Source organism: Primulina tabacum, chromosome 11 (assembly GCF_025594145.1).
Source record: "Primulina tabacum isolate GXHZ01 chromosome 11, ASM2559414v2, whole genome shotgun sequence".
NCBI lineage: Eukaryota > Viridiplantae > Streptophyta > Magnoliopsida > Lamiales > Gesneriaceae > Primulina > Primulina tabacum.
The window spans coordinates 5,132,085-5,158,132 of NC_134560.1; the positions used below are offsets into that span (position 1 = coordinate 5,132,085).

The 26,048-nt window shown below is 36.6% G+C and overlaps 4 protein-coding genes across 8 annotated transcripts; 3 read left to right on the forward strand and 1 right to left on the reverse strand.

Moving 5' to 3' along the window:
- The first annotated feature begins 6,624 nt into the window (after positions 1–6,624).
- On the forward strand, positions 6,625–10,931 carry LOC142518435 (protein NPGR2-like). Of its 3 annotated transcripts, none has more exons than XM_075621223.1 (6): positions 6,625–6,989; positions 7,746–8,023; positions 8,216–8,468; positions 8,585–9,798; positions 10,029–10,182; positions 10,396–10,931. In XM_075621223.1, exons 2-6 carry the CDS (start codon positions 7,772–7,774, stop codon positions 10,716–10,718), a joined length of 2,196 nt encoding a protein of 731 aa, XP_075477338.1. In that variant the 5' UTR covers positions 6,625–6,989; positions 7,746–7,771; the 3' UTR covers positions 10,719–10,931. The 3 variants fall into 3 exon arrangements, with proteins under 3 accessions (XP_075477338.1, XP_075477339.1, XP_075477337.1); XM_075621224.1 differs by lacking the exon at positions 6,625–6,989 and adding an exon at positions 7,042–7,297; XM_075621222.1 differs by lacking the exon at positions 6,625–6,989 and adding an exon at positions 7,043–7,275 and having other exon boundaries at positions 7,723–8,023.
- A 4,193-nt stretch (positions 10,932–15,124) lies between these two features.
- Positions 15,125–16,001, forward strand: LOC142519440 (uncharacterized). The gene is made up of 2 exons (XM_075622463.1): positions 15,125–15,326; positions 15,439–16,001. The coding sequence occupies exons 1-2, from the start codon at positions 15,144–15,146 to the stop codon at positions 15,844–15,846; spliced, it is 591 nt and encodes a 196-aa protein (XP_075478578.1). The 5' UTR covers positions 15,125–15,143; the 3' UTR covers positions 15,847–16,001.
- Positions 16,002–16,064: 63 nt separating this feature from the next.
- Positions 16,065–20,562, reverse strand: LOC142519439 (uncharacterized). 3 transcript variants are annotated; one of them, XM_075622461.1, is made up of 6 exons: positions 20,347–20,562; positions 20,197–20,252; positions 19,323–19,412; positions 19,183–19,239; positions 16,353–19,035; positions 16,065–16,230 (listed from the first exon to the last, which is right to left on the reverse strand). In XM_075622461.1, the coding sequence occupies exons 5-6, from the start codon at positions 18,674–18,676 to the stop codon at positions 16,227–16,229; spliced, it is 2,328 nt and encodes a 775-aa protein (XP_075478576.1). In that variant the 5' UTR covers positions 18,677–19,035; positions 19,183–19,239; positions 19,323–19,412; positions 20,197–20,252; positions 20,347–20,562; the 3' UTR covers positions 16,065–16,226. The 3 variants fall into 3 exon arrangements, with proteins under 3 accessions (XP_075478576.1, XP_075478575.1, XP_075478577.1); XM_075622460.1 differs by having other exon boundaries at positions 19,317–19,412; XM_075622462.1 differs by lacking the exon at positions 19,323–19,412.
- Positions 20,563–22,149: 1,587 nt separating this feature from the next.
- LOC142519555 (uncharacterized) lies at positions 22,150–22,746 on the forward strand. The gene has a single exon (XM_075622601.1). The coding sequence runs from the start codon at positions 22,150–22,152 to the stop codon at positions 22,744–22,746; it is 597 nt and encodes a 198-aa protein (XP_075478716.1).
- Positions 22,747–26,048: the final 3,302 nt, after the last annotated feature.

Consider the following 26,048-nt stretch of genomic DNA (forward strand, 5'->3'; position numbering starts at 1 on the left):
CATCAGTCTCTGACTTGAGCGTCGGAGGGGCTACGCCGGGACACCCTCCTGGCCCCCTCCTAATGGTCTTATTTGTGATTTCAGGCCCAGGGTAATTTTGAAGCCCGTGTCTGGATTAGTGACGCTTGCGTAGATCGGACCCTAAATTTCCCGTGAGTATCACTTGGCGCCGTTTGTGGGAACATTTGAGTTGAGACGTAGAGATGGTAGGGAGGAGAGGGAGTAGAAGAGTTAACTCAGCGTCATCGCGTCCTCAGAGGGGACCCGAACAGTCTCATGCTGAGGCGAGGCAGGAACAACCCCATCAGGAGACAAGAACTGAACAACCTCGTCAAGAGACCAGGGTCGAGCAACCCCGTCCTAATGAAAATGTGGGGAAGTTGACCCTGGAGCAGTTGGGTCAATTTACCACTCGGACAGTAGATGAGGCTATGAAGAGGAACCAAGAATCTGTGTTCATTGAAGAGCAGGCCACTCGCCAGGAGCGAGTAGAAAATGTTGAGGGCCAGCAGAGCAGAATCGAAGAGACACAGCCCCACCAAAGTAGGGAAGTTAGTGAGATAGAAGAGATATGGATGGAGATACACATGTTGAGGCAGCAGTTGGGAAGCAGAGCGCCGGCACCCAAGAGAGGAAGTCCCTTTTCACTAGCCATTTTAGAAGAAGGACTTCCTCCAAATTTTCGACAGTCGAATGTAGGAGAGTACGATGGACATACTGACCCCGAGGAACACTTGGGGAGGTTTGAGAATGTGGCTCTGTTGCACCAATATTCGGATGGAGTCAGGTGCAGGGTGTTTCTGGGCACGTTGGTGAGGTCAGCCCAGCAGTGGTTTAACACTTTGCAGCCCAGCTCTATACGTTCTTTTGAGGACTTCTCAGCTGCCTTCTTGCACCGATTTGCTAGCAGCAAGAGGCACCAGAAAAATTATTTGAGCTTGTTCGTGATGAAACAGCAAGAGAATGAAACTTTGCGAGAATTTGTCCAGCGTTTCAACAGTGCAGCGCTGGAAATACCAGCGGCTACCCCTGACATTATGATAAGTGCCTTCACACAAGGACTGAGGGGAGGGGAGTTTTTCAAGTCGCTGGTCAAGAAGCCTCCGTTGAGCTATGATGATCTGTTGGCTCGAGCTGAGAAATATGTAAACTTGGAAGATGCCCAACGGTACAGAAGGATGGAGAGCCGGCCCGGAGGAAGTAGAGTTGAGGGAGCGGAGAAAGGAGGAAGGAAGAGGGGTGCGGGGGAAAGAGAGGAAGACAGAACTAGTAGTAGAAGACAATTCTCATCCCATGTTCCCCTGGATAGGAGTCGGGACGAGGTGATGGAGGTGAGGGAGCCCGCAGGGAGGTGGGAGAAGTCGCGAGGGTTGGGTGCAGTGCTAGATTGCCTTCACGGGATAGACGAGAAGGATCCTCATTTAGGAGTCGACAAAGGTCTCGCTCGCCCCCTAGGCGTGGTCAAGGCCCTCCATGGATAAACCAGAGGATCGGAGAGCAGAGAGGGGAAGGTCGATGTCAAGATGTCCCTCAGGAGCTCGTCGAACCGAGGAGGGGAATGAATGAGGATAACCATCCTACGAGAGGAATGATTCATATGATCTCAGGGGGTGTTACTGACGGAGACTCTGGGCGAGATCGGAAGGCACATGGGAGAAGGTTGGAGAACTTTGAGATATCTATGGGTGCAGACTTACCACAAGACCCCGTCATCAGCTTTGGGCCGAAAGACCTCCGAGGCGTTGTGACTCCACATAACGATGCCTTGGTGGTAACGACCACCATTGCCAATTATGATGTGGCGAGAATATTTACTGATAATGGAAGCTCCGTGAACGTCTTGTTCAAGAGCACGTTGGATCAAATGAAGATGAGAGGATTTGAGTTTGAGCCGATATCCACCCCGCTGTATGGGTTTGCAGAACACGTCATCTTGCCTTTGGGTCAGATTGTTCTTCCCCTATCCTTGGGGACTGATTCTCGGCGGGTATCAAAGATGATAGCCTTCACTGTAGTAGATACCCCGTCAGCGTATAATGGAATTCTAGGACGACCAGCCCTGAAGGATTTTAGAGCAGTAGCTTCCAGTTATCATCAGAAGCTTAAGTTTCCTGTGGGAAAAGGAGTTGGAGTCCTGTGCGGGGACCAAAAAGTCGCACGTCGTTGTTATGAAAGAATCGTGAAGGAAGAAGAAAAGAGAGGTCACGAGCATTCGCATGGAAGCTTGAGCTCAGTCTTGCAGTTGTAGAGTCATTCGAAGAAGCTTCTAAGTGGGTAACTTTGTCCTGTGGAGATACAAGAGGAGCAGAGAGGAAAGTTGGAGAATGCGCTGGGTAAGGCTCTAAAGAGGCATGGGAACGCTTACCACCTTAGAGAATATCTTTACTTCATTTTTGATGTATTTCGTTCCTGAATTTGTCTTACGTTATCAGTTGATATTTAATAAAGCCAAGTTCTTATATTAAGTTCGTGGTTGTTCTTGTATTATGAGGATTATATGAATTTTATTTTACCTACTTAGGCTGCGCCTAGTAGAGGAGAAGGCCCGGCTTAGCAGAGGAGTTATGAGATGATGAGGTGAGAGTTTGATTTTTCCTGCTAAGGCCCGGCTTAGCAGAGGAGTTAGATGGTGGAGATGTTGATTTTATTTTCCTGCTAAGGCATCGCCTAGCAGAGGAGTTAGAGGGTGGAGGTGTTGATTTTATTTTCCTGCTAAGGCCCGGCTTAGCAGAGGAGTTATGAGATGATGAGGTGAGAGTTTGATTTTTCCTGCTAAGGCCCGGCTTAGCAGAGGAGTTAGAGGGTGGGGGTGTTGTTTTATTTTCCTGCTGAGGCATCGCCTAGCAGAGGAGAATAGTGGATGAGGAGAATTAAATTTATTTTTTCTGCTAAGGTGTCACCTAGCAGAGGAGTTAGAGGGTGGAGATGTTGAGTTTTTATTTTCCTGCTAAGGCATCGCCTAGCAGAGGAGCAGAGTTTGGGAAGAGAAAAATTTATTTGGTTAGTCGATAACAAAAGATGTTTACGGGGAGCAGAGTTTACGGGGATCGACCTGTGGCGCGAGGGCAAGCGAGTGGCGGGCAGGCAGGCTTATATCAGAAATCACACAATCATTCGCAAGGGAATATATCAAATTTCTCAACGTATTGGACGAGGCGAAGGCGTGGCCGAGGGCTTGAGGGCGAGCCTGTGGCGCGAGGGCAAGCGAGTGGCGGGCAGGCAGGCTCTCGGCGAGCTGGCGTGGTGAGGGCGAGCTGGCGTGGCGTGGCGGGGGCGAGCAGGCGCTCGGGCAAGCCGGAGTGGCGGGCGAGCTGCGGCGCGCGGGCGAGCTGGCGTGTGGCGCTCGGGCGCGCGGCGAGCAGACGCTCGGCGGGCGAGGGCGAGAGCGGCAGGCGAGGGGCTAGGGGCGAGCTGGTGCTCGGGCGAGCTGGAGTGGCGGGCGAGCTGCGGGGTGCGGGTGAGCTGGCGTGGCGCTGGCGAGCAGGCGCTAGGGCGAAGGGATGGCAGAGCTTGAGGGCGAGCCTGTGGCACGCGGGCGAGCCGGCGCCCGGGCGAGCAGGCGAGCGTGGTGCGCGAGGGGGCGAGTGCTTCGGCAGGGCGCCGGACGAGCTCGGTGAGGGCGGGCGAGGGCGCCGGGCGAGTGCGCGAGGGGGCGAGGCGCGCAAGGGCGGACGCACGCTGTTGGGGCTAGCGTGCAGGCGGCGAGGTGATGATGAAGCAGTGATAGGATTGATATTTGATTTGTTTCCAACTTTTTGGAGACTGACGGAGGGATGGAAGAAAATGCACAACTCACATGTTGTAAACCGAGAACAACGCAATCAATCGAACTTTGAACCTACGATTCAGTTCGACTCGGGAGGGGGAGACTGGTGATACCCAGGGATGAACCCATCAAGATCCGGCCCAAATTCCCGGCCCATCATTAAGGCCCAGAGGTGAATGGCCCATGACAAGCCCAGGTATTCTCCTATAAATACCAGGTTGGAGCGTATGATTATTGAATTCACTATATTGTTTTCAGCAGCGCCCTTAGCTGCTCCCCCCATATATCCTCAGTCTCTGACTTGAGCGTCGGAGGGGCTACGCCGGGACACCCTCATGGCCCCCTCCTAACGGTCTTATTTGTGATTTCAGGCCAAGGGTAATTTTGAAGCCCGTGTCTGGACTAGTGACGCTTGCGTAGATCGGACCCTAAATTTCCCGTGAGTATCATTTTGGTACGTGGACTTCATCTCACCCGTTGATTTGACGTTTCCAGTTTTCGAAAAAGATCTATATGAACTCTTGCATATATTTGTACATTCAAAAATATAATATTTTGCAACTAATTATATATATAAATATAAAAGATGAAACGTTGATATTTTATTAAAAACTACAGCAAGTGATAATGGTAAAATTTAATTTTAAATGGTATATCGATAGTTAGAAATTATTGGACCCGAACATTTTGGGGACAAATACATACATATATACATATAATAGGAATGATCACGTGCGATGCACGTGGGTGATTAATAATGAAAAATATAATAACGAGATTTAGATAATTTTTAAAATCGTTTGAATAATATCTTGTTTATGAGTATTTATCAATCTAAATATATCAAAACAAAATAAATAAAAATACACCATGACAATAAATCAAATATATTCACTTATTTAACTCCTTGCGAATTTTGTTTAACTTTTTCCTTTTATAAAATAGATATTACACATCAACTCAAATATTTTAAACGGTATAGTAGCTCAATCGTCATGATTCGATCGATGTATCCAACAAGAACAATTATTGCACTCCAATAATATCAATAATTACACTAATTGCAATATATGAGAATCGATCTCATGACTTTGGCTCTTATATATACCAATTGTACGATCATGCATTTGCCGATTTACCAAAAGTTATAACCGGGGTAACGATGCAACATTAACTAAAATATTTTAAAATCGTAAAACAACTCAAACGTCACATTTGGATTGTTATACCTTTCATAAACAATTATTGCACCTAACAAATATGATATAATTGTTATTTTACATTTTAGAAATCATTTTTATAAATCAAATTTATTCTCACTAATAAAATAATTTCATCGAACACAAAGTAGTTTTAATTACTAATAATAATTAAACATAAATATTAGTTGTTAGGGTGACCACTCTATGTCATCATCTATGCTTCATTAAGTTGCAATCATAGTAATAATACACAATGAATTGGTAAACATAACTTAGTTAATTTAATAAGTGAGTAATATTAAATAACAATTTTGTTATTTGAAATGTGAAAAATAGTTTTTATATATATAAATTCATCATATATAGTGATAAATTAATTAATATGTAGAAAAGAGAAAAAATTGTTTTTTATGTATGTAATTTCATCATATACAATTAGAAATTAATTAATAGGTTGAAAAAAACAAGCAAGATAACAAATCAATATATTATATACGATGATTTCATAATAGAATAATGCTAATATAACCATACTTTGTATTATATTTAGAACACAATTGAAAATTGAGAACCAAATATATAATAATAGAAACTTTAATTTTTAAAACATTATTATCTAAAATATTATCATAATACATAATGAATCATAAATGAAATCACTAAATTATTGAGTAACTATTTATTTAATCATAACTTAAATCAATTTATAAAATAAAAGAAAAGAAAAGAAAAGATATAAATATTAAATATTCATTAGTAATCATGAATAAATACACTAATTTTAGTAATAAATTTTAGTTAGCAACAAAAAAAATTTATGGTAAATTGATAAATTCAATATGCATTAATATCCAAAGCATTTAAGATAGACAATAAATTATAAAATAACCAATCAAAAAAATTATTGATTTAATTTGCTACATTAAATGAATAAGGGTATATTGGAAAATTCACAATTAGAAGTCATATATTTATATGTATGTTAGATAAATGATTATTTTCAAAATTTTTAATATAATATCATCGCTAGTGATCATATTTCATCGCTTCCAAAATCACGCCTCTTGTGGTTTGTATATCCAAAGATGTTGAAATGCTTTTTATTTTTACTTTTTTTATATATAAAAAAATTCTATAGACTTCGACAACATTATCATTATTATAAATAGTGATATAGACTTTCTAATTTTTGTTTGATGTGATCGATAAGATTATGAATTATTGAATCAACAATCAACAGTTTGATAAAGGAAATATGTCTCTTGTGAGACGGTTCCACGAATCTTTATATGTGAGTTGGGTCAATCCTACCGATATTCACAATAAAAAGTAATATTCTTAGCATAAAAAGTAATATTTGTTCATGTATGACCCAAATAAGATATCTGTCTCATAAAATACCATCAATGATATTTAAGTATATAAATTTCTTATATTTGTTTATTTTATTATTAATAAAATTCATATCCTTTCATGTCAAGATTTAAAACGACTTTCAATTCATCTACAGTTGAGCTGTGGAGAATATTTGAATCACTCAAACAATTTATTTGTAATTTCGATGCATATTTAAAGAAATTCAAACTGTGGGACTCACCCTGACCCAGTAGTCGAATTCTCCCTCCTTTTCTTGTAATAACAATTTTGCTATTGCAAACCATGAATGCAAAATTTTAATTCCCAACAAAGAACTGAATGTTCACCGCAAGCAATAGATTCGGTGAACAAATTTTTAATTCATATGATTCAGGTTGCAGAACCAAGATATCATATTTAATGCGACGATCGACCCAGATCCGTTTTTCTCTTGACTTTGAATCTTCTCTTGTACTGTTCACAGAAATATAATCTAAGATAGTATAAGACAAAAAATTAAAGGAAAAAAGGCACTAGCTTCCAAATCTTGGTTAATCTCAGCCTGTAAAATCGAGAATTAGCCCTTTCTTGGTGTAGAGAATAATGGGTGGTGATGGCTTTAACGCCTTGTGGGCTCTGGGCACATGCCTTTCATCAATTAAAAGGTGTCATTTGTAATGATTGCTTTGATTTTTTCGATTAACCTGTTGTAAAATTATTTTTCACAGTTGGTTTTCGTTTTCATTATGATGATATTCACTATGGCCTTGTATTTCTTCGATTTTATCAGTGCAAAGTTGCATTCTTTGACTTTATGCTTCGATTTGTCTGGTGCTATATCTTCCTTGGTGTTTGGTAAAATTTTCTGAAGTTACCGTACTCCAAGTTCCTTTATCTCGGGGCTTTTCTTGGTCAACATTGTTGGTGATCTGAATTGTGTTTTGAGATTTTGTCGGGGGTTCTGGTTTAAAAGGTAATGCGGGAAGTTTTTAGGTTAAGTTTTGTTTTGAAAGTTTGAACTTTACTGCAGTTATTTTTTGAACTTTTTGTTTATGATGAAATGGTAACTAGATATGTGTTATAATTTTATTGAAATGATTCCTTACTATTGGTTGGTGTTTTTTCTTAGAAAAGTATTAGAAATGTAAATGTACGATGAATGATGTAGGGCTTCTGCTTCCTTGTAAAAGGAAAGTGGTTGAAAATTGTAGCAAGTTTTTAATGGCAATTGGCAATCTATAGAATCCAATGCAAGTGCTTTCTTTCTTCAATCTTGTATCTGTTTCTATGTGCATATAATGGGATTTTACGGAAATTCGAACGAAGTTTAGTTGCACAAATTATTCAAAATATATGATTATGTTATTATGTGCAAAAATCTAGTGGATGTTCTTTAAGTTCTAAATTTTATTTGTTTATAGGAAAACATTGAGTGTGATGAGATGAGATGAGCTTTAAATACTGGTTTCGCAACCAAAAGAGTAGCTTGAGTTTGAAATTTGGGAAGATGATGAAATGTATTTGCTCTGGAGAGCAAATGAGAGGAGATGAAATCATTCCTTCGTCAGAGTCCCTTGCAACACGGGACTTTTCAGCCAGTGGGTATTCTTCTCGACCAGGGGATGATACGAAAGTCGACTCCAGCAATATAGAAGAGGCGGAATCATCTCTTCGAGAGAGTGGGTTTCTAAATTATGAGGTAGTTTATTGTAGCTTTAATTTTGTCAGATGTGGCTAGAACTTGGAAAATATTGCTATGTAAATATTTTTACTTTCATTGTGTTGGCAATTTAGCCCTGGGTGGATATATACTTGCTAGGACTTTAAAGTAGGGAAAACTCAACTCTGCAGCATCGATGTGTTGACTTTTGTTAATCATTCCACCTTGTAGGAAGCCAGAGCTTTATTGGGGCGACTAGAGTACCAAAAAGGGAACATCGAAGCTGCTCTTAGTGTTTTTGAAGGAATTGATATTGCTGCAGTGATTCCTCGAATAAAAATAACTGTAGTTCGTAGGTGTGAGCTGTCTAGACGTCATTCTCAGAGTGACACTGCTCTACCTATGTCAATGCATGCCGTTAGTTTGCTTGTTGAGGCTATATTTCTCAAAGCAAAATCACTACAAGCTCTAGGAAGGTATGCAGGTACTTCTTTAACTTTTCCACTTCGTACAAAAAATTGTAGTTGTGATATTTAGCATCCGGATTATTTGTATCATTTATCCACTCTCACAGAGACCTTAATCCGTTGATGTTTGCAGAAGCTGCTCAATCATGTAAAGTAATATTGGATGCTCTTGAGTCTGCAATCCCTGAAGGTGTGCCTGAAAATTTTGCTTCTGACTGTAAATTGCTGGAGACCTTAAACAAAGCAGTAGAACTACTTCCAGAGTTATGGATCCTTGCTTATACTCATCAAGAAGCAATTTTAGCCTACAGAAGGGCCCTGCTTCATCAATGGAGTCTTGATGTAGAGACCAGAACAAGAATTGAAAAGAATTTTGCCGTTTTTCTTCTTTATAGTGGTAACAATGCAATGCCTCCAAATCTTCGCTCCCAAACGGAGGGGTCGTTCATACCAAGAAACAACACTGAAGAAGCAGTCCTCCTCCTCCTCCTTATTGTCCGGAAATTTATCCTCGGAAGGGTTGGATGGGACCCATCAATCTTGGATCACCTTGGTTTCGCATTATCCATCTCCAGCGAATGTGTGTCCCTCGCCCATCAGATCGAAGAGTTGCCTCCAAGGACAAACGATGAAAATGAAAAATACACGTCTCTAGCTCTTTGTTACCATGCAGAAGGTGAAAATATGGTTGCTCTCAATTTGTTGCGAAATTTTTTGAAAAATAGAGAAAGTCGTGATGTTGGGTTTGAGCTACTGCTGGCTTCGAAGATCTGTATAGAGGATTGTGATTGCCTTGAGGAAGGGATAGGGTATATTTACAAATATCTTACTGAATTAGGAAATTGTCTTCAACGGGCTGGTTTCGCAAACTACCTTCGAGGTCTTTGTCTCTCAGCACAATCTAGAGGCGCTTTGTCTGATTCCAAAAGAATAATGAAGCAATCCGAAGCACTTGAAGCATTTGAAACCGCACAAAGAATGACTAATGAGAAAAAAGCCTGCATTGTATTCTCTCTTTGTCTGGAAAATGCTGAGCAGAGAAAGTTAGATGTCGCTCTTTATTATGCGAAGCTGTTATTGAAACTGGAGGCTGGTTCTAACGTAAATGGATGGATTCTTTTTGCTCGAATTTTATCTGCTCAGAAGAGATACGTTGACGCGGAAAACATTATTGATACAGCTTTAAATGAAGCAGGGAAATGGAATCAAGGAGAATTGCTGCGTACTAAGGCCAAACTCCAGATTGCACAGGACCGTTTAAGGGAGGCAGTTGAAACATATACAAAACTCCTTGCTGTTCTTCAAGTCCAGAGGAAGAGTTTTGGAGTTCATAAAAAGCTTGTAAAGGTATGACAGTGGATTTATCTTGTTTGCGAGGATTCATTGAATTTAAATTCTAAGATAATTTTTTTTAATCTTGGTGCCTTTTTCTATCAAAATCAGAAAAGTAAAATATGTGGTTAAATGTCCAATGCGAAATCATGTTTCATATAATTATTGTGGATGTGATTGGTATTCCATATTCGTTTTCATGTTCATCTTCTGTATGTATTATTCACGACTTTTTGTGTCTGTAGAACATGAGGAAAATCAATAGAAGTTTAGAAGTAGAAATATGGCATGATCTAGCAAATGTGTACACCAGCTTATCACAGTGGCGGGATGCCGAAATATGTCTTTCGAAATCTGAAGAGATCAATCCACATTCAGCTTCAAGATTACATTCCACAGGTAGATCTGGATTCTGGATTCACTTACCTTCAATGTCTTTCATAAGAATAACCTATTCAACTAGATGGTTGTCTTCGAGTCATCCTTCAGATTTCTTTCATGATCGTATCATCAAATCTTCTTCAGATCTTCTTGATTATTTTATTATCAATGCATCCATAGATATGCAGACAAGGTTATGTTTATTATGGTTTTTTCCAATTGTTTTTTCAGGTTTACTGTATGAAGGTAAAGAACAACATAAGGAAGCTCTAAAGTTTTTCGAGAAGGCACTAGATATTGAACCTAATCACGTCCCAAGCTTGATATCTACTGCCGTTATTCTCAGACGACTCAGTGAGCAATCACAGCCAATAGTTAAAAGCTTTCTGACCGACGCATTGCGCCTTGAAAGAACCAACGCTACTGCATGGTACAATCTTGGCCTGCTTTACAAGACTGGGAGCAAGGCATTAGCTTTGGAAGCAGCCGAGTGTTTTGAGGCTGCAGCCCTGCTTGAAGAATCTGAGCCAGTTGAACCTTTCAGAGATGCGTGATACATATTTACTTTTCGATTTAAACCCGTGTGCATACAATGTTACGATTTTTCCCTGATGTTGGCGACTTTCAAAATTTCAACTGGCACGACAAGTTTGATTCAGAAAATTAGCATATAACAGAAAACATTAGTTAAATCTGGATCAAAAGGCATGTGTAAAGAGTTATTTATTAGATGAAAGGAATCAGTCACCGATGACTGTTCTTCTGTATACCTTAAGTGAGTCTCCATTTTGTGTGGAGCCAATTGAAGATTTATGAGTAAAAGTTATATTTCCAGAAGAATCAATGCTATCCTTGAAACGGTGTTGAACTGGCTGGGACAGTCGCGTATTCAGACTATAAATACATGGATGACGCTTGATAATATATATGTGACACTATGTCTCTAATTTTTTTTCGAATTTGCTAGTAGGCCATGTATGAAAATCTCAGCACACTCGTTACCACCTACTACTCTGTAGGAGTCCTTTGATGTTTTGACAAACTGGGAGTCTTTGAATCATTCATGCTTTTCATCTATCTTTTGACAAAACCCAAAGCCAGGCCTATGTCTACCAGGAGAACTAGATTCAAATATAAATCAGGTCGAGTTGAGTTGTAGTAGCGCTCAATCAGAAACAACACACTACTCTCAAGTTCGAGCTCAAGAGCAATCAAGTAAACGACCTTCAAGTTAGAGCTCGAAATATTAGAAAACTAAAAGAGTTTTAATATGATCTTGATGACGAAATCTTAAAATTTATAATTTTTCAAATAAATATAATTACAACAATAAAAAGAAATGGATCGTTTGATTTGCACAATATTCTCAATTGACTGCTTCCGACCAAACCATAAACAAATGGATTAGTTCGACCCTGGCAGCAGGTTACTATCATATTACATACTCAGACTCAGACATGGATCCTATGGTCTCAAATACTTGTTTGTCTATTTCCTAAACACGAGTTGAAAAAACAAAAGAAGTGTGTATTAGAAATATTATTTTCTACAATGGGCTTACATATTTAAATAACAATTATATTATATATACTATCTAATAAATTTTGAATCTAATAAATGATTTATAAAGTCTACTCAATTATATATTTAAAGTATGGAATTTAATGTGTAGAAATCATATAATATTAGGATTGATGAGATTCTAATGAAAGGATGTCATTTAATGTGGTGTTTGGCAAAGGACACATTGCTTTGCTAAGTCCATATTGAAGGGACACATTGAATGGTTGTAGTCCCCAAACCAAATCTATATATATACATGTAGTTACTCTTCCTTCCCCATTCAAGAGAGGATTAAGGAAATTCTAATAGGAATCAAAAGTGAGAAACTTGTTGATCCATTGAGGAATTAAGGAGATTTGGTTGTGGAATGCTTCATCCAAAACACATTTGCTATTATGGATTCCGGTATGTTTTATAGTATTTATTCTGATAATTTGACATGAATGTTTAAAGATCTTGTTGTGGTTATGAAATCTAAATTGCCAACAAGTGGTATCAGAGCCATCATTCATGGAAAATTATTGAAACTTTTTTTTTTCCGGATGGTAGCAGCCTTCTTTGTGCAATTGTTTGTTTATACTTTCCCGGGTTTTTTTTAAAAATATTGTAAATTAAAATAATAATTATAAAAATATGGCAAAATGAGAGTGTTTGTAAAAATATAGTAATCCGCTGCACACTGCTGCGGATTCATCCGTTTTTTATAAAAAAAATTAAAAAAACTAAAAAAAAAAGGAAAAACAGTGTCACGGATTCTCCGTGACCAAAGTCACGGATTCATGGAATCCGTGACAGTCTGCCACGGATTCTGAATCCGTGGCAGACTGTCACGGATTATTTGACCAAATAATCCGTGGCTTTAAATTGCGCTCCTCGGATGAATTTTTGTTCATTCAGCAGCGGACTTCACCTCAATTTCTTCTCGCTTTAAATTCCTTCTTCTCGCTTTCGTTCAGCTAATTCCCATTTTGCGAGAATTTCGTTCGGCGGCTTCAGTGCATTTAGCGTACGTAAGTCTGTGAATTATTTTTTTGTTTATTATATTTATTATTGTCAGTTAATTGTATTATTGCGAGAATTTCGTTCAGCACAATAGTTTATTATATTTATTATTGTCAGCTAATTCCGATTTTGCGAGAATTTCGTTCAGCACAATAATTATATTATTAATTGTATTATTATTGTACTTATTGGATACCGAGAACTTTATGACCGCATCGTAATAGTTTTAAGTAATAATAATCACTATACTTAATTTTATTACAGTAATTATAAATTATATTATTGGAATTACATGTTATAAATAAGTATTATTCCACATAGATCTTAAATAATTAGAGCTAAGTTAATTAGATTATGTTATAGGTTTATTTAACTAAGTTGAAATTTTATTTTCAAGTAATAATAATAACTATACTTAATTTATTTACAAAAATTATAAGTAATATTAATACGTATATATTAATTGTAATAATAATAACTATTTTGATACTTATATATTTATAATTATAAAATAATATTAATACGTATATATTAATACTTTTATATTGTATAATTTTAATACTTATATATTAATATTAATCGACTCACGTAATTTTGTTATTACTTATATATTAATTGCATCACGTATTAAAATATTAACACTGAATAATTAAAATATTAATTGTATAACATTAATACCTATAAATTAATTCCATGAAGTAATATTTTTATTGAAATACTTATGATATTAATTATATAATAATAAGTATACTTAATTTAATTCCAATAAATGTATACGTTTTATAACTATTACTAATGTATTTATTATAATAAATAACTATTACTAATTTATTTATTGTAATTACATGCTATATTTTTTATAATAAATAACTATTGCTAATGTATATATTTTATAACAAATAACTATTAACTAATGATTTATTGTTTGCAAGATGGCTGAAAATACGGAGAATGTGTTGTATTTGCGGGATAGACACATATCAACTAATATCAACGCTGAAAATATGGATGCAATAATTTCGCCACGTCGGTCAAACAAATGTCTCTGGAGATTGCATAATGCTGGGATTCACCTCCGTGTCCGCCTATGTCTTGCACGCATGGGCTTCTATGGTGTCATTCAGTGTGGTCCTATTAAATTTTATGATAATCATTTGCTTACAGCCATTGTTGAGAGATGGCGTCGTGAGACACACACATTTCACCTAACCGTGGGCGAGGCAACAATCACCCTGCAGGACGTTGCCATTATTTGGGGGTTGAATATTGATGGCATTCCCATCACTGGTGTAGATACCGCGTACAATAAACATACTTTACAACAGCGCTGCGCTACCTGGTTGGGTTTTACGCCCACATTTTCTCAGATTAAAGGTGCACATCTTTATCTGACCGCTTTGCTAGACCATTGCTTGAATAATATGGTTAATGACGAAAGCACTGAAGAGGAGGTGACACAATATTCTCGTTGTGTTGCATTAATGATCATTGGTGGATGTATGTTTCCGGACTCGGAAGGTGCTGCTGTGAAACTTATGTATTTGCAGTTCCTTGAGGACATAGAATTAGTGAATACGTACAGCTGGGGTTCTGCTGTGTTGGCATATCTTTATAGAGAGTTATGCGACACATCAATGAGTTTGAAGGGCGATTTGTGTGGCCCAGTTCAGATATTGCAGGTATTTGTACATTTATACGGTCATTATATTTTTTGTACTTTTTTTTCTTAAGATTTGACTATTTCTGTTGTATGTTATTGCAGATTTGGGTGTGGTCTAGGATTATTCTTCTTTGCCCTGATAGAGCTGAACAGGTATCTATTTCAGAAGAGCAGGCTGCAGGATGTGATGCATGGTCTACCATTCCCACCATACGGCGCACGGTATTAATAAAAAATAGTTAAAATTTAATATTATTATTTCTTATTTTTTTAAATGAAAATATTGTGTACTTTTTTAAATTACATGTGGAGACGCGGATTTTCTTGGACACACACGGCCCAGCATTCGGTTCGTATAATGAGAGATATGATTGACAGGATGGTAGAAGGGCAGGTAGATATAAATTATTTGTTTAGAGTTTGAAATTTTTTTACAATTTTAATCTTATTTATATATTATGAAATTGCTAATCTTTTTTTCATTTTATTTGCTTCAGTTTCTATGGACAGTTTATGATATGTGTCCGGAGGTTGGCAGAATTCTGGATGAAAATAGCATTCATCTATGTCGGTCGGCATGCACATTGATTAATTTTCATATCGTTGAGATGCATAGACCTGAGCGGTGTCTCCGACAGTTCGGAATGCGTCAGGGTTTTCCGCCACCTGCTACTAACTTCGACAATTTCCATAAGCTGACTCGACAAGGCCGGAACAACTTCGATTGGGGACATATCACGCGGATTTTGTACAAATGTGGAATGATAGATATAATTTTGTGATTGGTGGAGACTATGTCATACCTGGTACGCCTGCCATCACAGTGGACTATATTGGTTGGTATTATCGCATTTCACAGATAGTTCTCTCGCCGCCAGTGGTACCTTCGAACATCATGGGCTATCATCCTGTTGATGCAAACTACCGACAATTTATCGTAAGAAATGTTTTATTTATCTACATATGAACGTAAATTTATCTACATATGTACGTGAATTTAATTTGTTGTATTAAATATATGTTACATAACATATGCATCTATGTCACAGGCACGCCCAGCTCATGTGCAATATCCACCGATGTGGACAGGAAATGAGTTTGAACCCGGACCATCATCTTCAAATATGGCGTACACTACTCCGCCAGTGGTTTCAAGCTTTCCATCATATGACGCTGGTTACTACACTCCAATTGTTGGTAGTTTTACACAATTTCTACAAAGTGACTTTCGCCCGGGTATGAATGAGAGTCGCCCTACTTTTAACCCGTCGCCCATACCATTTCCACAATATTCTGATCCAGAAGGGTTTGAGGTTGGTGGGAACATTGCCGATACCAGTACATCTGCAGGACAAACAAGTACTCATGGAGATGATGAACAGATGTTAGGTCGTGGACGTAGAGTAATCAGGAGACCACCGTGTGGCACTGGGGGGCATCGTTACCATCGACATTAACTATTTATTTAGATATACACAATTACTTACATCGTATTGTTGTATGTTTAGCAATTTTTTATTTTAATTACAAGTTGTTGCTGCAACATATTTTTTGCGACATTCGTAAACTATCTTTGTATTATTGACTTTTTAAAATTGTGGACTGTATTGATTGTGACTTATTATTCTTTTATGAATAAATTTAGGGATAAATTTATAGTACTGAAAAAACATAAGTATAATTGCTAAATCAAGTCAGGGTATGTCAACAAACTACATAGTAAAAAATCTTCATAACAATACAACACTGAATTGTCATATCAATACAATACTAAATTGTAAAATCTACGTCACAAACATAATTATTTTGCACCATAACTCGATCTTCTCACCTGCACCTACCTGCAATGAACAAGAATTATCAATAAATACAAAATTTTTATACACAATTTTGTAATTACATTCACATCTGCACATGTTACGATTTAAAAATAAAATAAAATACGTTATTGTAGATTTTTTACCTCCCACGTTGTCTCGCCCTCGTTGATGGCTGGTCCATCTCGTTTCTTATGCGTGTCGTTCGATCTCTACCAGCCTGCCTCCGTTGTCGACGAACACCATTGTGTCGTAATTGGAATGTAGGTTCATCCCAATATTGTTCATCATGAATAGGATAGAATCTTCCATCGTATGTGTTCACGTATTCGCTCAATGTAAACCATGGTTGTACAAGCTGTGCGGGATTCAAACCAAACCATTTCGCTGCACATATCACATGTGAACAAGGTATTCCAAATATTGTGAATTTACCACAGGTGCAATCACGCGTAGAAATGTTCACAGCTTGTACGTGATGTTGACGACCCGGTCTTCCTCCTGTCGCGACGGATGCTGTTTTATCTCTTTGGTCAAATCTTACAACTCGATGTTCAATTGAATTTTTCGACCACATATCAAATTTAGAGTATGCGTAGTCGGTCCATGGTTGATTTTTTTCCAGCATCTTATCACTTCGAGCTCGCCGTTGAATGAAATACTGCACGCAACGCTGAAAGCTCATCTCCACTATCGCAGTTATTGGAAGACGTCGCGCCCCTTTCAACACACGATTAATACACTCAGACATGTTCGTCGTCATTATCCCTCGTCGCCATCCACCATCAAGAGCCAATGACCATTTTTCTTTTGGAATGTTTGACAAATATGTGAAAGCTGCTGCATTATTGGTTTTAATTGCCTCCATTGTCGCATTAAATTTTGATACTTGGTGTTGTATCCCTGCTTCCCAACATAAGTCTTTTAAATGAATGTTTTTGAACCTGCTGTTGAAATTAGAGCAAACATGCCTCAAACAGAAACGATGAACACCAAGAGGAGGCCTGAAGTCAGGGAGATCTTGAACTGCACTTGTTATACCAGCATGTCTATCAGATATAAGGCACACACCACTACACCCTCTGGTAACATGTTGTGCAACATTACCGAGGAACCAATGCCAAGACTCGTAATTTTCTTCATCAACAAGCGCAAATGCTAGCGGAAAAACCTGGTTATTGGCATCCAATGTTACTGCTATGAGTAGTTTGTGCTTATATTTGGTGTACATATGGGTACCGTCTACACTGATTACGTTGCGACAATGTCGGAAACCATCTATACATGGTCTGAATGCCCAAAACACAAAGTTCAAAACTTTATGTGGATGGTCATACGGTCGAAGATGGTTACATTCTACAACAGTTCCAGGATTGTACTTCGACAAAGCTCCCATATATTTAGGAAGCAAAGTTACAGAGCTTTCCCATGTGCCATAGACTAACTCGACCGCGCGTTTCAAACTCTGCCATGCCTTAGCATACGATATATCATAACCATATTTTTCTTTAATACTTTCTCGCACATATTTGATTTCGTATGCAGGATCACAACGTACGATTCCCAAAAGTGTATTGGCTATCATGTTTACGTCAAGGTTGTGGTGATCTATACCGACTTGGGTAGACATGCATGTGTGATCACCGCCATATTTTGTGATAATGAAGTAGCCTAAACTTTTTTTGAACGATGCTCGAAGTCCCCACCCACAATTGCCACCTTCGGACCAGTTCTTGCATTTGACCTTCCAAATTGTCGGAGAACTTTCGACAACAATATATTCACGTCTCAAAACCCGAACAGAAAAATCCTTCACAGAAGCTATTAACTCACCTTTGCTATTAAACACCATTTTTACACCGAGCTCTGGCCTTTTAGGATTGTAAAAGTTTGTTCGTGATGCAGAAGGAATACCAAATGAATCTGGAATTTGTTCATGATAGACTTCATTGAAAAATTGAGGAATTTCACATAAATGTTGCTCTGGTGCAATAGGAATGTTCTCTGTCATTGTTGCTCCAGACATTAACACACGCGCCGATGTCCCTTCATTTGCATTGTCAACATGATGATCATCTTCTCCGTCACTTGATGTAGCATACAAATCATCATCGCTATTCATGACATGATGCGAACTGTCCCCGAATAAATCATCATGCTCAGGCATGTGTTCTGTAATTGGGGTGGGAATATTTGCATCCAATTGACATGTTCTACTAGAACCCCATGCGACATCAACTCCTGATGGACCCGTGATATGATGATCCCAACCCCCTGAGGAAAAATCCAATTCTCGAGTTCTATTCATCCCCCATGCATAGTCTTCTTCAGTGTGAGTGGTGATATGGTGATCCCAAGGACCAGTGTCGATCCCAGAGTAGGCCTGAGCTGACTGTTCATCGACGTGATACATAGAAGGTCCCGCTTCATTCAAACCTACTGTTCCCAAGCCTTGCGTTATTACTGGCATGAATGCATCAAAATCGTAATCACTTACATTCTGTAACACTGGCGATTAATCAACATACAAGTACAAGCAATCCAGTGTCGGCAACTCAAACATAAATTGTAGACTATCATCATCTGTGATATAGATATGCTCTTCAATGTAACGAGACAACGATCTATAACAATATTTCGTTGACAATTTGATGCAGAATTTTGATGGGTCGATCTCCAGCTTCCGATGCACATAATTCAACAATTGAGAAAATGTAGTAGAGCGAGGGATTTTAATGGGCCTGGTCGCGGGAATACTATATCCAACCCTACCATCTTCAATAATGACATACCCACCTACGTAAAGTAAGGCTCTGACAGTATCCATGTCTGTGAGAAATATAAAACATAATTAATATTAAAAATATAAAATATAACAAAATTATATAAAAAAATATAATGCAACTGAAAAAATTTATAATTACATTGATACAACATAAATAATACAATTAAAATATAAGAAATTATTGAAATTACCTTTTCAAATGTCGTTGTACGGAATTTGTAATGAAATGAGCTACCGGAGTTTAATATCTGCAATTAATTAAAAAAATTATCAGATACAATATAAAAAAACAATTCAATATAGAAAGAAAAAATATAGATTCGACTTAGACTCGGCGCAATTCTCCCAAATTCTGTTACTCAGCACAATTCTCCGAAATCAAATTCTGAATTGCTGATACTCGGCGCAATTCTCTAAAATTCTAAGATTCGACAGAAAAATATCAAGTCAAATTAGGAATTAAAATAATTACACGATCGACGCAAATTATAAAGGGAGAAGAATCACAGATTATTTATACGTAACAAAAAATACAAAGGAGTGAAAAAAATAAAGAGCTGCGCAAGAAGAATCCCGAAAATTTGAGCTGAAGGACTGATGAATTCACCAAATACTCGGTGCAATTTTATTACATAATTTTCAAAAAAAAATTTGTATACACCAACACAAATTAATATATGACAACAAAAATTAATATAAGTTACTTATATTAAACTTTTAAGTAACTTATTTCAAAATATATAGTTGGATAAAAATATTTTAATTAGAATTATCAATTTCTTATATTACTTTGCATCAACAAATTTTTTTTTATAACATTATATAAATTATATTAAAGTGCCTAAAGTTAAAGAGTAACTAAACACTATTTCATATATAAATTGTTATAATTTTTTTAACAAAACATAACAAAATACTTTATAATTTCATTACTATTAAGTACAATAATATTAACTCATTCTTATATTAAATTAATTTAATTATATTAAAAATATTAAACTTCAAAAATTTCCAAAAACACAATATCATATTTATGATTTTTTTAATATTCCAACTATTTTTTAATATCATGATTAATATTATAAATATAATATTTAACTAAATTAGACTTATTAATATAATGTTAATGAACAAAATTATAATTACATTAATATAATATAATATAAAAAATACAAACAAAATATTAAAAGAATTGCTTAAATTACCTTCTCCGACGTAATTATACGGAATTTGTAATAATTTCAACGGACGATGTTAATATCTGAAATAAATGACAAATATTATCAAAAAAAATACACAAAAAATATTAATTCTTAATATATAATTATAATATTATCAAAAAAATTAAGCATTACCTCTTGATATATCTTCAAATTAAAAGGATAATAAAATCAACAAATAATATCAATACAATATCGAATTAGAAAAGATGGATTCTGCGCATTTGAATCGGATAAATGCGAGAATTATTACGGAAATACTTTCGGACGAAGGAAGGAAAGATAGAAAGGATACAATTTGAAGCGGACCGAAATTTTTATTTATAGAGGAATATACGCGGAGTAGACACGGTCACGGATTCAAAGAATCCGTGACAGTCTGTCACGGATTCTGAATCCGTGACAGACTGTGACGGATTCTTTGAATTCGTCACCCACTCACTTTTCTTTTTTTTTTTTAGTTTTTTTAATTTTTTTTTATAAAAAACGGATGAATCCGCGGCAGTGTGCAGCGGATTACTATATTTTTACAAACATTCTCATTTTGCCATATTTTTATAATTATTATTTTAATTTATAATATTTTTAAAAAAAGCCCCTACTTTCCCTACCTATTTACGCTTCAGTGGGTTAGCACATATGCAATTTATGTACCGTGTCCTATTAATGCTGTGTATATGGCCTTATGATGGATCCCATGCATGATTTGAAATTTGATTACTGTTGGGAGAATTAATTTCCATCTTGTTTATACCATAAGTTATTTTTTTTATTTATTTGATTTGAGTATAGATTAATAATTGCTAAACATAACTTGTTTCATGCATATTATTCCAACCGCTCATCCATCACCAATGGTTGCACCATTTCATAAGTTGTGGCCAAGTGACAGTTGCATCAATTCATGGAGTCATGTCTTTTATTCAAGGCTTTTCAATATTTATAAATGATTATTTTCATTTGCATTTTCACATCAATTATTGTTACTCTTAAATTTAGTTCTACATGCGAATTTTAAGCCTCAGCGCTTAAAATCCAAATTTTCAAGATATAAACTCTTGAGTTTGGATTTTCTAAGCTTATACGCTTAAATTCGAACTTTAGAATTAAATTCGAGAGTTATCTTCTAGTTTCGAATTTTTTAAGCAATTGCGCTTAAATCCAAGTTTTACAAGATATATACTCTTGAATTTGGATTTTTAAGTTTAACGCTTAGAATTCGAAATTAGAAAGTTCAAATGTCGATCGGTGGCTGCTAGTGTTCGAACGGCCATAAAGATGATCATTGACTATCGATTTGGCCGGTATGGGGTGGCGATGGTGGTCATAGTGGGTGAGGGATAACGGTTAAGGCATAAAAATCAAATAAATATTAATTAGTCAATTACTAGTTTGATTGATTAATTAATTAATCATAAAATGATTTATTTCTCTTTAATCATAATTATTATATGAATTGGATTATTTTTTTTAATCTATATGTCAAATTCAATTCATTTAATATCCAATCTTATGGATTATTTTGTTATAATATTTTAATATAAATTTATTGAAATTATATGTTGTCAAAGTAATCTCTACAATGTAGATTTATTTATTTTGAAATATTATAATGTGTGTCTACTATTTATGAAAATATGATCGTCCCAAAGAAGATTATTATTTGGTCAAATAATAGACATGTTAATTAGTGTACGGTAATTTTTTAATTATTTTACATTATAAATAATAAGTCGGTCCAAAGAAAGACTTACTATTTGAGTAAATTTAATTAATTAAGTATTTGATTACCATGTCAAGAGTACCATTTGCAATTGATATTTTGTCCAAAGATTAAATATCAATGATGTGTTAGGTATCTTGTTTTAGGGCCCACCATTATATGAAGTATTTAATCATATCATATGTATGTTTATTTATTTATTTTATAACGATGATATGATTATGAATTGCGAGCATGATATATTATCTTTTATTTGTTCAGTCAATACTTCTGCTTCTACTATATCTGCTAGTATCAATTCCATTCCTGTGCTTAATGGCACAAACTTCAAGAACTGGAAAGAGAATGTCATGATTGTTTTGGGTTGTATGGACTTGGACTTTGCGCTTCGGGAGGACCGACCTGTACCTCTTACTGAAGGAGCTTCTGCCGATGAAAAGGCAAACATGGATAAATGGGATCGTTTTAATCGCATGAGTCTTATGATCATGAAACGCTCTATTCCTGAAACCTTTCGGGGCTCTATGTCCGAGGAAAAAGTTGCTACTAAGTTCTTAGAGGAAATAGAACAACGTTTTGCAAAGAATGAAAAGGGTGAGACAAGTACTCTTTTGGCTAATCTTGTGTCCATGAAATATAAAAGAAAAGGGAACATAAGGGAGTACATAATGGAGATGTCTCATATCGCTTCCAAACTAAAAGCACTAAAGCTACAACTATCCGATGATTTGCTGGTGCATTTAGTTTTGATTTCTCTCCCTGTGCAATACAGTCATTTTAAGGTGAGTTATAATACTCAAAAGGATAAATGACTCTTAATGAGCTCATATCTCACTGTGTGCAAGAAGAGGAGAGGATAAAGCGAGAAAGAATCGAAAGTGCAAACTTAGCAACTGTCTTCAAGGACAAGAAAAGAAAAAGAGGAAAAGAAGCTGCAGTTGGGACATCAAACAACAAGAAGCAAAAGAAACAGAATACAGAAATTAGATGTTTCTTTTGTCGCAAAGTTGATCACTTAAAGAAAGATTGTCCCAAGTACGCCAATTGGCGTATCAAGAAAGGTTCGCTTCTCAATTTAGTTTGTTCTGAAGCTAATTTGAGTTCTGTACCTAAACACACTTGGTGGATAGATTCTGGTGCTACTACTCACATAAGTGTGTCTATGCAGGGTTGCCTGTGGAGCCGACAGCCAAATGATGCTGAAAGATTCATCTATGTGGGCAATGGTGAAACAGCGGCAGTAGAGGCTATAGGAACTTTTAGGTTGTTATTAAAGACAATTCATTATTTGAATTTGGAAGAGACTTATGTTGTACCGTCTTTTAGACGGAATTTAATTTCAATTTCTCTTTTGGACAAATTTGGTTACTCTTGTTCATTTGGAAATAATAAATTTAGTCTTTTTCATAATTCAAATCTCATTGGCACTGGTTCTTTATCTTTACATGACAACCTATATTTATTGGATAATATTGTCTCATTTAATGAAACCTTGCACACAAGTTCATGTGGTACAAAACGAAAATTAATTGATAAAGATTCCGTCACACTATGGCATAAGCGTTTAGGTCATATCTCTAAAGAAAGAATTCAAAGACTTGTGTCGGATGGAATCCTTGATCCTCTTGATTTTACAAATTTTCAAATTTGTATTGAGTGTATAAAGGGGAAACAGACAAACACAAGAAAATTAGGTGCAAACAAATGCTTGGATGTCTTAGAACTAATTCATACTGATATTTGTGGACCATTTCCTACTAGCTTCATGGAATGGCCAACGGTATTTTATTACGTTCATAGACGATTATTCAAGATATGGGTACCTATATTTAATCCATGAGAAGTCTCAAGCATTAGACGTATTTAAGATATTCAAAGCTGAAGTTGAAAATCAACTTGGCAAGAAAATTAAAGCCGTCAAATCTGACCGTGGTGGAGAATACTATGGCAGGTACGATGGATCTGGCGAACAACGTCAAGGACCTTTCGCAAAATACCTAGAGAAATACGGTATCGTCCCGCAATACACAATGCCGGGCAAACCCAGCATGAATGGTGTTGCTGAAAGACGAAATAGGACGCTTAAGGATATGGTAAGAAGTATGATTAGTCATTCTTCTTTGCCAGAATCTCTCTGGGGAGAAGCTTTAAAAACTGCAGTTCATATCCTCAATCGAGTTCCTAGCAAAGCAATAGCAAAAACCCCTTATGAACTATGGACAGGCAAAAAGCCAAGCATTAAGCATCTTCATATTTGGGGTTGTCCAGCAGAGGCAAGACCTTACATGCCTTATGAAAAGAAACTGGACTCTAGAACTGTAAGTTGCTACTTTGTTGGTTACTCTGAGCGCTCAAGGGGTTTTAAATTTTATGTTCCTACTACTAAGAATATTTTCGAGACAGGAAATGCAAGATTTCTTGAGGAAGTTGAGTTTGTGGAGGGAGATAAGGTTAGAAATATTGCCTTTGAAGAGGAATTTATTAATATTCCTTTTATTGCAATTGATAATAGTCAAGACGTTATTCAAAATGCAAATTCAGATAATCAAGGCAATATAGAAGAACCACAAAATATAGAAACAACTCCTGTAGTGCAAACTCAACAATCCGAAGAAAATATGCCATTACGAAGATCCACTAGAGAAAGGAGAACTGCAATTTCGGATGACTATTTTGTTTTTCTCCAAGAACATGAAAATGATATAGGCATGGTGGAAGATCCAATCAACTTTCATCAAGCCAAACAAAGTCCCAATTCTCGAAAGTGTATAGATGCAATGAATGATGAGATGAAATCCATGATGGAAAATGACGTTTGGGATCTCGTTGAACTGCCTGAAGGTGTCAAACCTATTGGTTGTAAATGGATATTTAAAACCAAAAGGAATTCAAAAGGCAATATCGAGAAATATAAGGCACGTCTAGTTGCCAAGGGGTTCACTCAAAAGGAAGGCATCGATTATAAAGAGACTTTCTCTCCTGTTTCAACGAAAGACTCTTTTAGAATCATAATGGCACTTGTAGCTCATTTTGACTTAGAGTTACATCAGATGGATGTTAAGACTGCGTTTCTTAATGGTAACATTGATGAAACAATATACATGACGCAACCAGAAAACTTTGTATCAGGCGACCCAAAGAAAATGGTTTGCAAACTAAAAAAATCTATCTATGGTCTCAAACAAGCTTCTCGTCAGTGGTATCACAAATTTCACCAAGTAATTATCTCATTTGGTTTTTAGGTAAACAAAGTTGATGATTGTGTATATCATAAGTTCAGTGGGAGTAAATACATATTTCTGGTATTATATGTCGATGATATCATACTTGCTAGTAGCGATATATGCTTATTGCACGAAACCAAGAGATATCTGACCAAGAATTTTGAGATGAAAGATCTTGGGGACGCCTCTTTTGTATTAGGTATACAAATACATCGAGATCACCATCGATGCATTCTTGGGTTATCACAAAAGAGCTATATCGAAAGAATTCTTGATAGATTCGGCATGAAAGGATGTTCTCTAGGAGACACTCCTGTTGCTAAGGGCGATAAATTTAGTTTGAGTTAGTGCCCCAGAAATGAGTTGGAACAAAAGGATATGCAGAAAATTCCTTATGCATTAATTGTAGAAAGTTTGATGTATGCCCAAGTATGTACGCATCCAGATATTGCGTTCATTGTAGGAATGCTAGGCAGATATTTATGTAATCCAGGGATGGATCACTGGAAAGCAGCCAAACGAGTTAAGCGTTATTTGCAAAGAACAAAAGATCACATGCTCACTTATCGGAAATCAGATTATTTGGAGATCATTGCTTATTCTGATTCTGATTTTGCTGGATGCCAAGATAGTAAAAGATCCACTTCAGGCTATATTTACTTGTTAGCCGGAGGGGCTATTTCATGGAAAAGTGCTAAGCAGACACTCATAGCTTCATCCACTATGGCGGCAGAGTTTGTTGTTTGTTACGAGGCATCTAATCATGGGATATGGTTGAGAAATTTTGTCACTGGGCTGCGTGTTGTGGATAACATTGAAAGACCGTTAAAGATATATTGTGACAATAATTCGGCAGTACTTTATTCCAATAACAACAGAAGCTCTTCGAA

Excerpts from the sequence above, each read along its gene's own strand:
- LOC142518435 (XM_075621223.1), top strand. The coding sequence starts at position 7,772 with ATGAGCTTTAAATACTGGTTTCGCAACCAAAAGAGTAGCTTGAGTTTG. Across the intron at positions 8,024-8,215 it reads GTGGGTTTCTAAATTATGAG|GAAGCCAGAGCTTTATTGGG; the intron begins GTAGTTTATTGT and ends TCCACCTTGTAG. Across the intron at positions 10,183-10,395 it reads TTCAAGATTACATTCCACAG|GTTTACTGTATGAAGGTAAA; the intron begins GTAGATCTGGAT and ends TTGTTTTTTCAG.
- LOC142519555 (XM_075622601.1), top strand. The coding sequence starts at position 22,150 with ATGATTATGAATTGCGAGCATGATATATTATCTTTTATTTGTTCAGTC.
- LOC142519439 (XM_075622462.1), bottom strand. The coding sequence starts at position 18,676 with ATGCCAGTAATAACGCAAGGCTTGGGAACAGTAGGTTTGAATGAAGCG.
- LOC142519440 (XM_075622463.1), top strand. The coding sequence starts at position 15,144 with ATGTGGAATGATAGATATAATTTTGTGATTGGTGGAGACTATGTCATA. Across the intron at positions 15,327-15,438 it reads CAAACTACCGACAATTTATC|GCACGCCCAGCTCATGTGCA; the intron begins GTAAGAAATGTT and ends TCTATGTCACAG.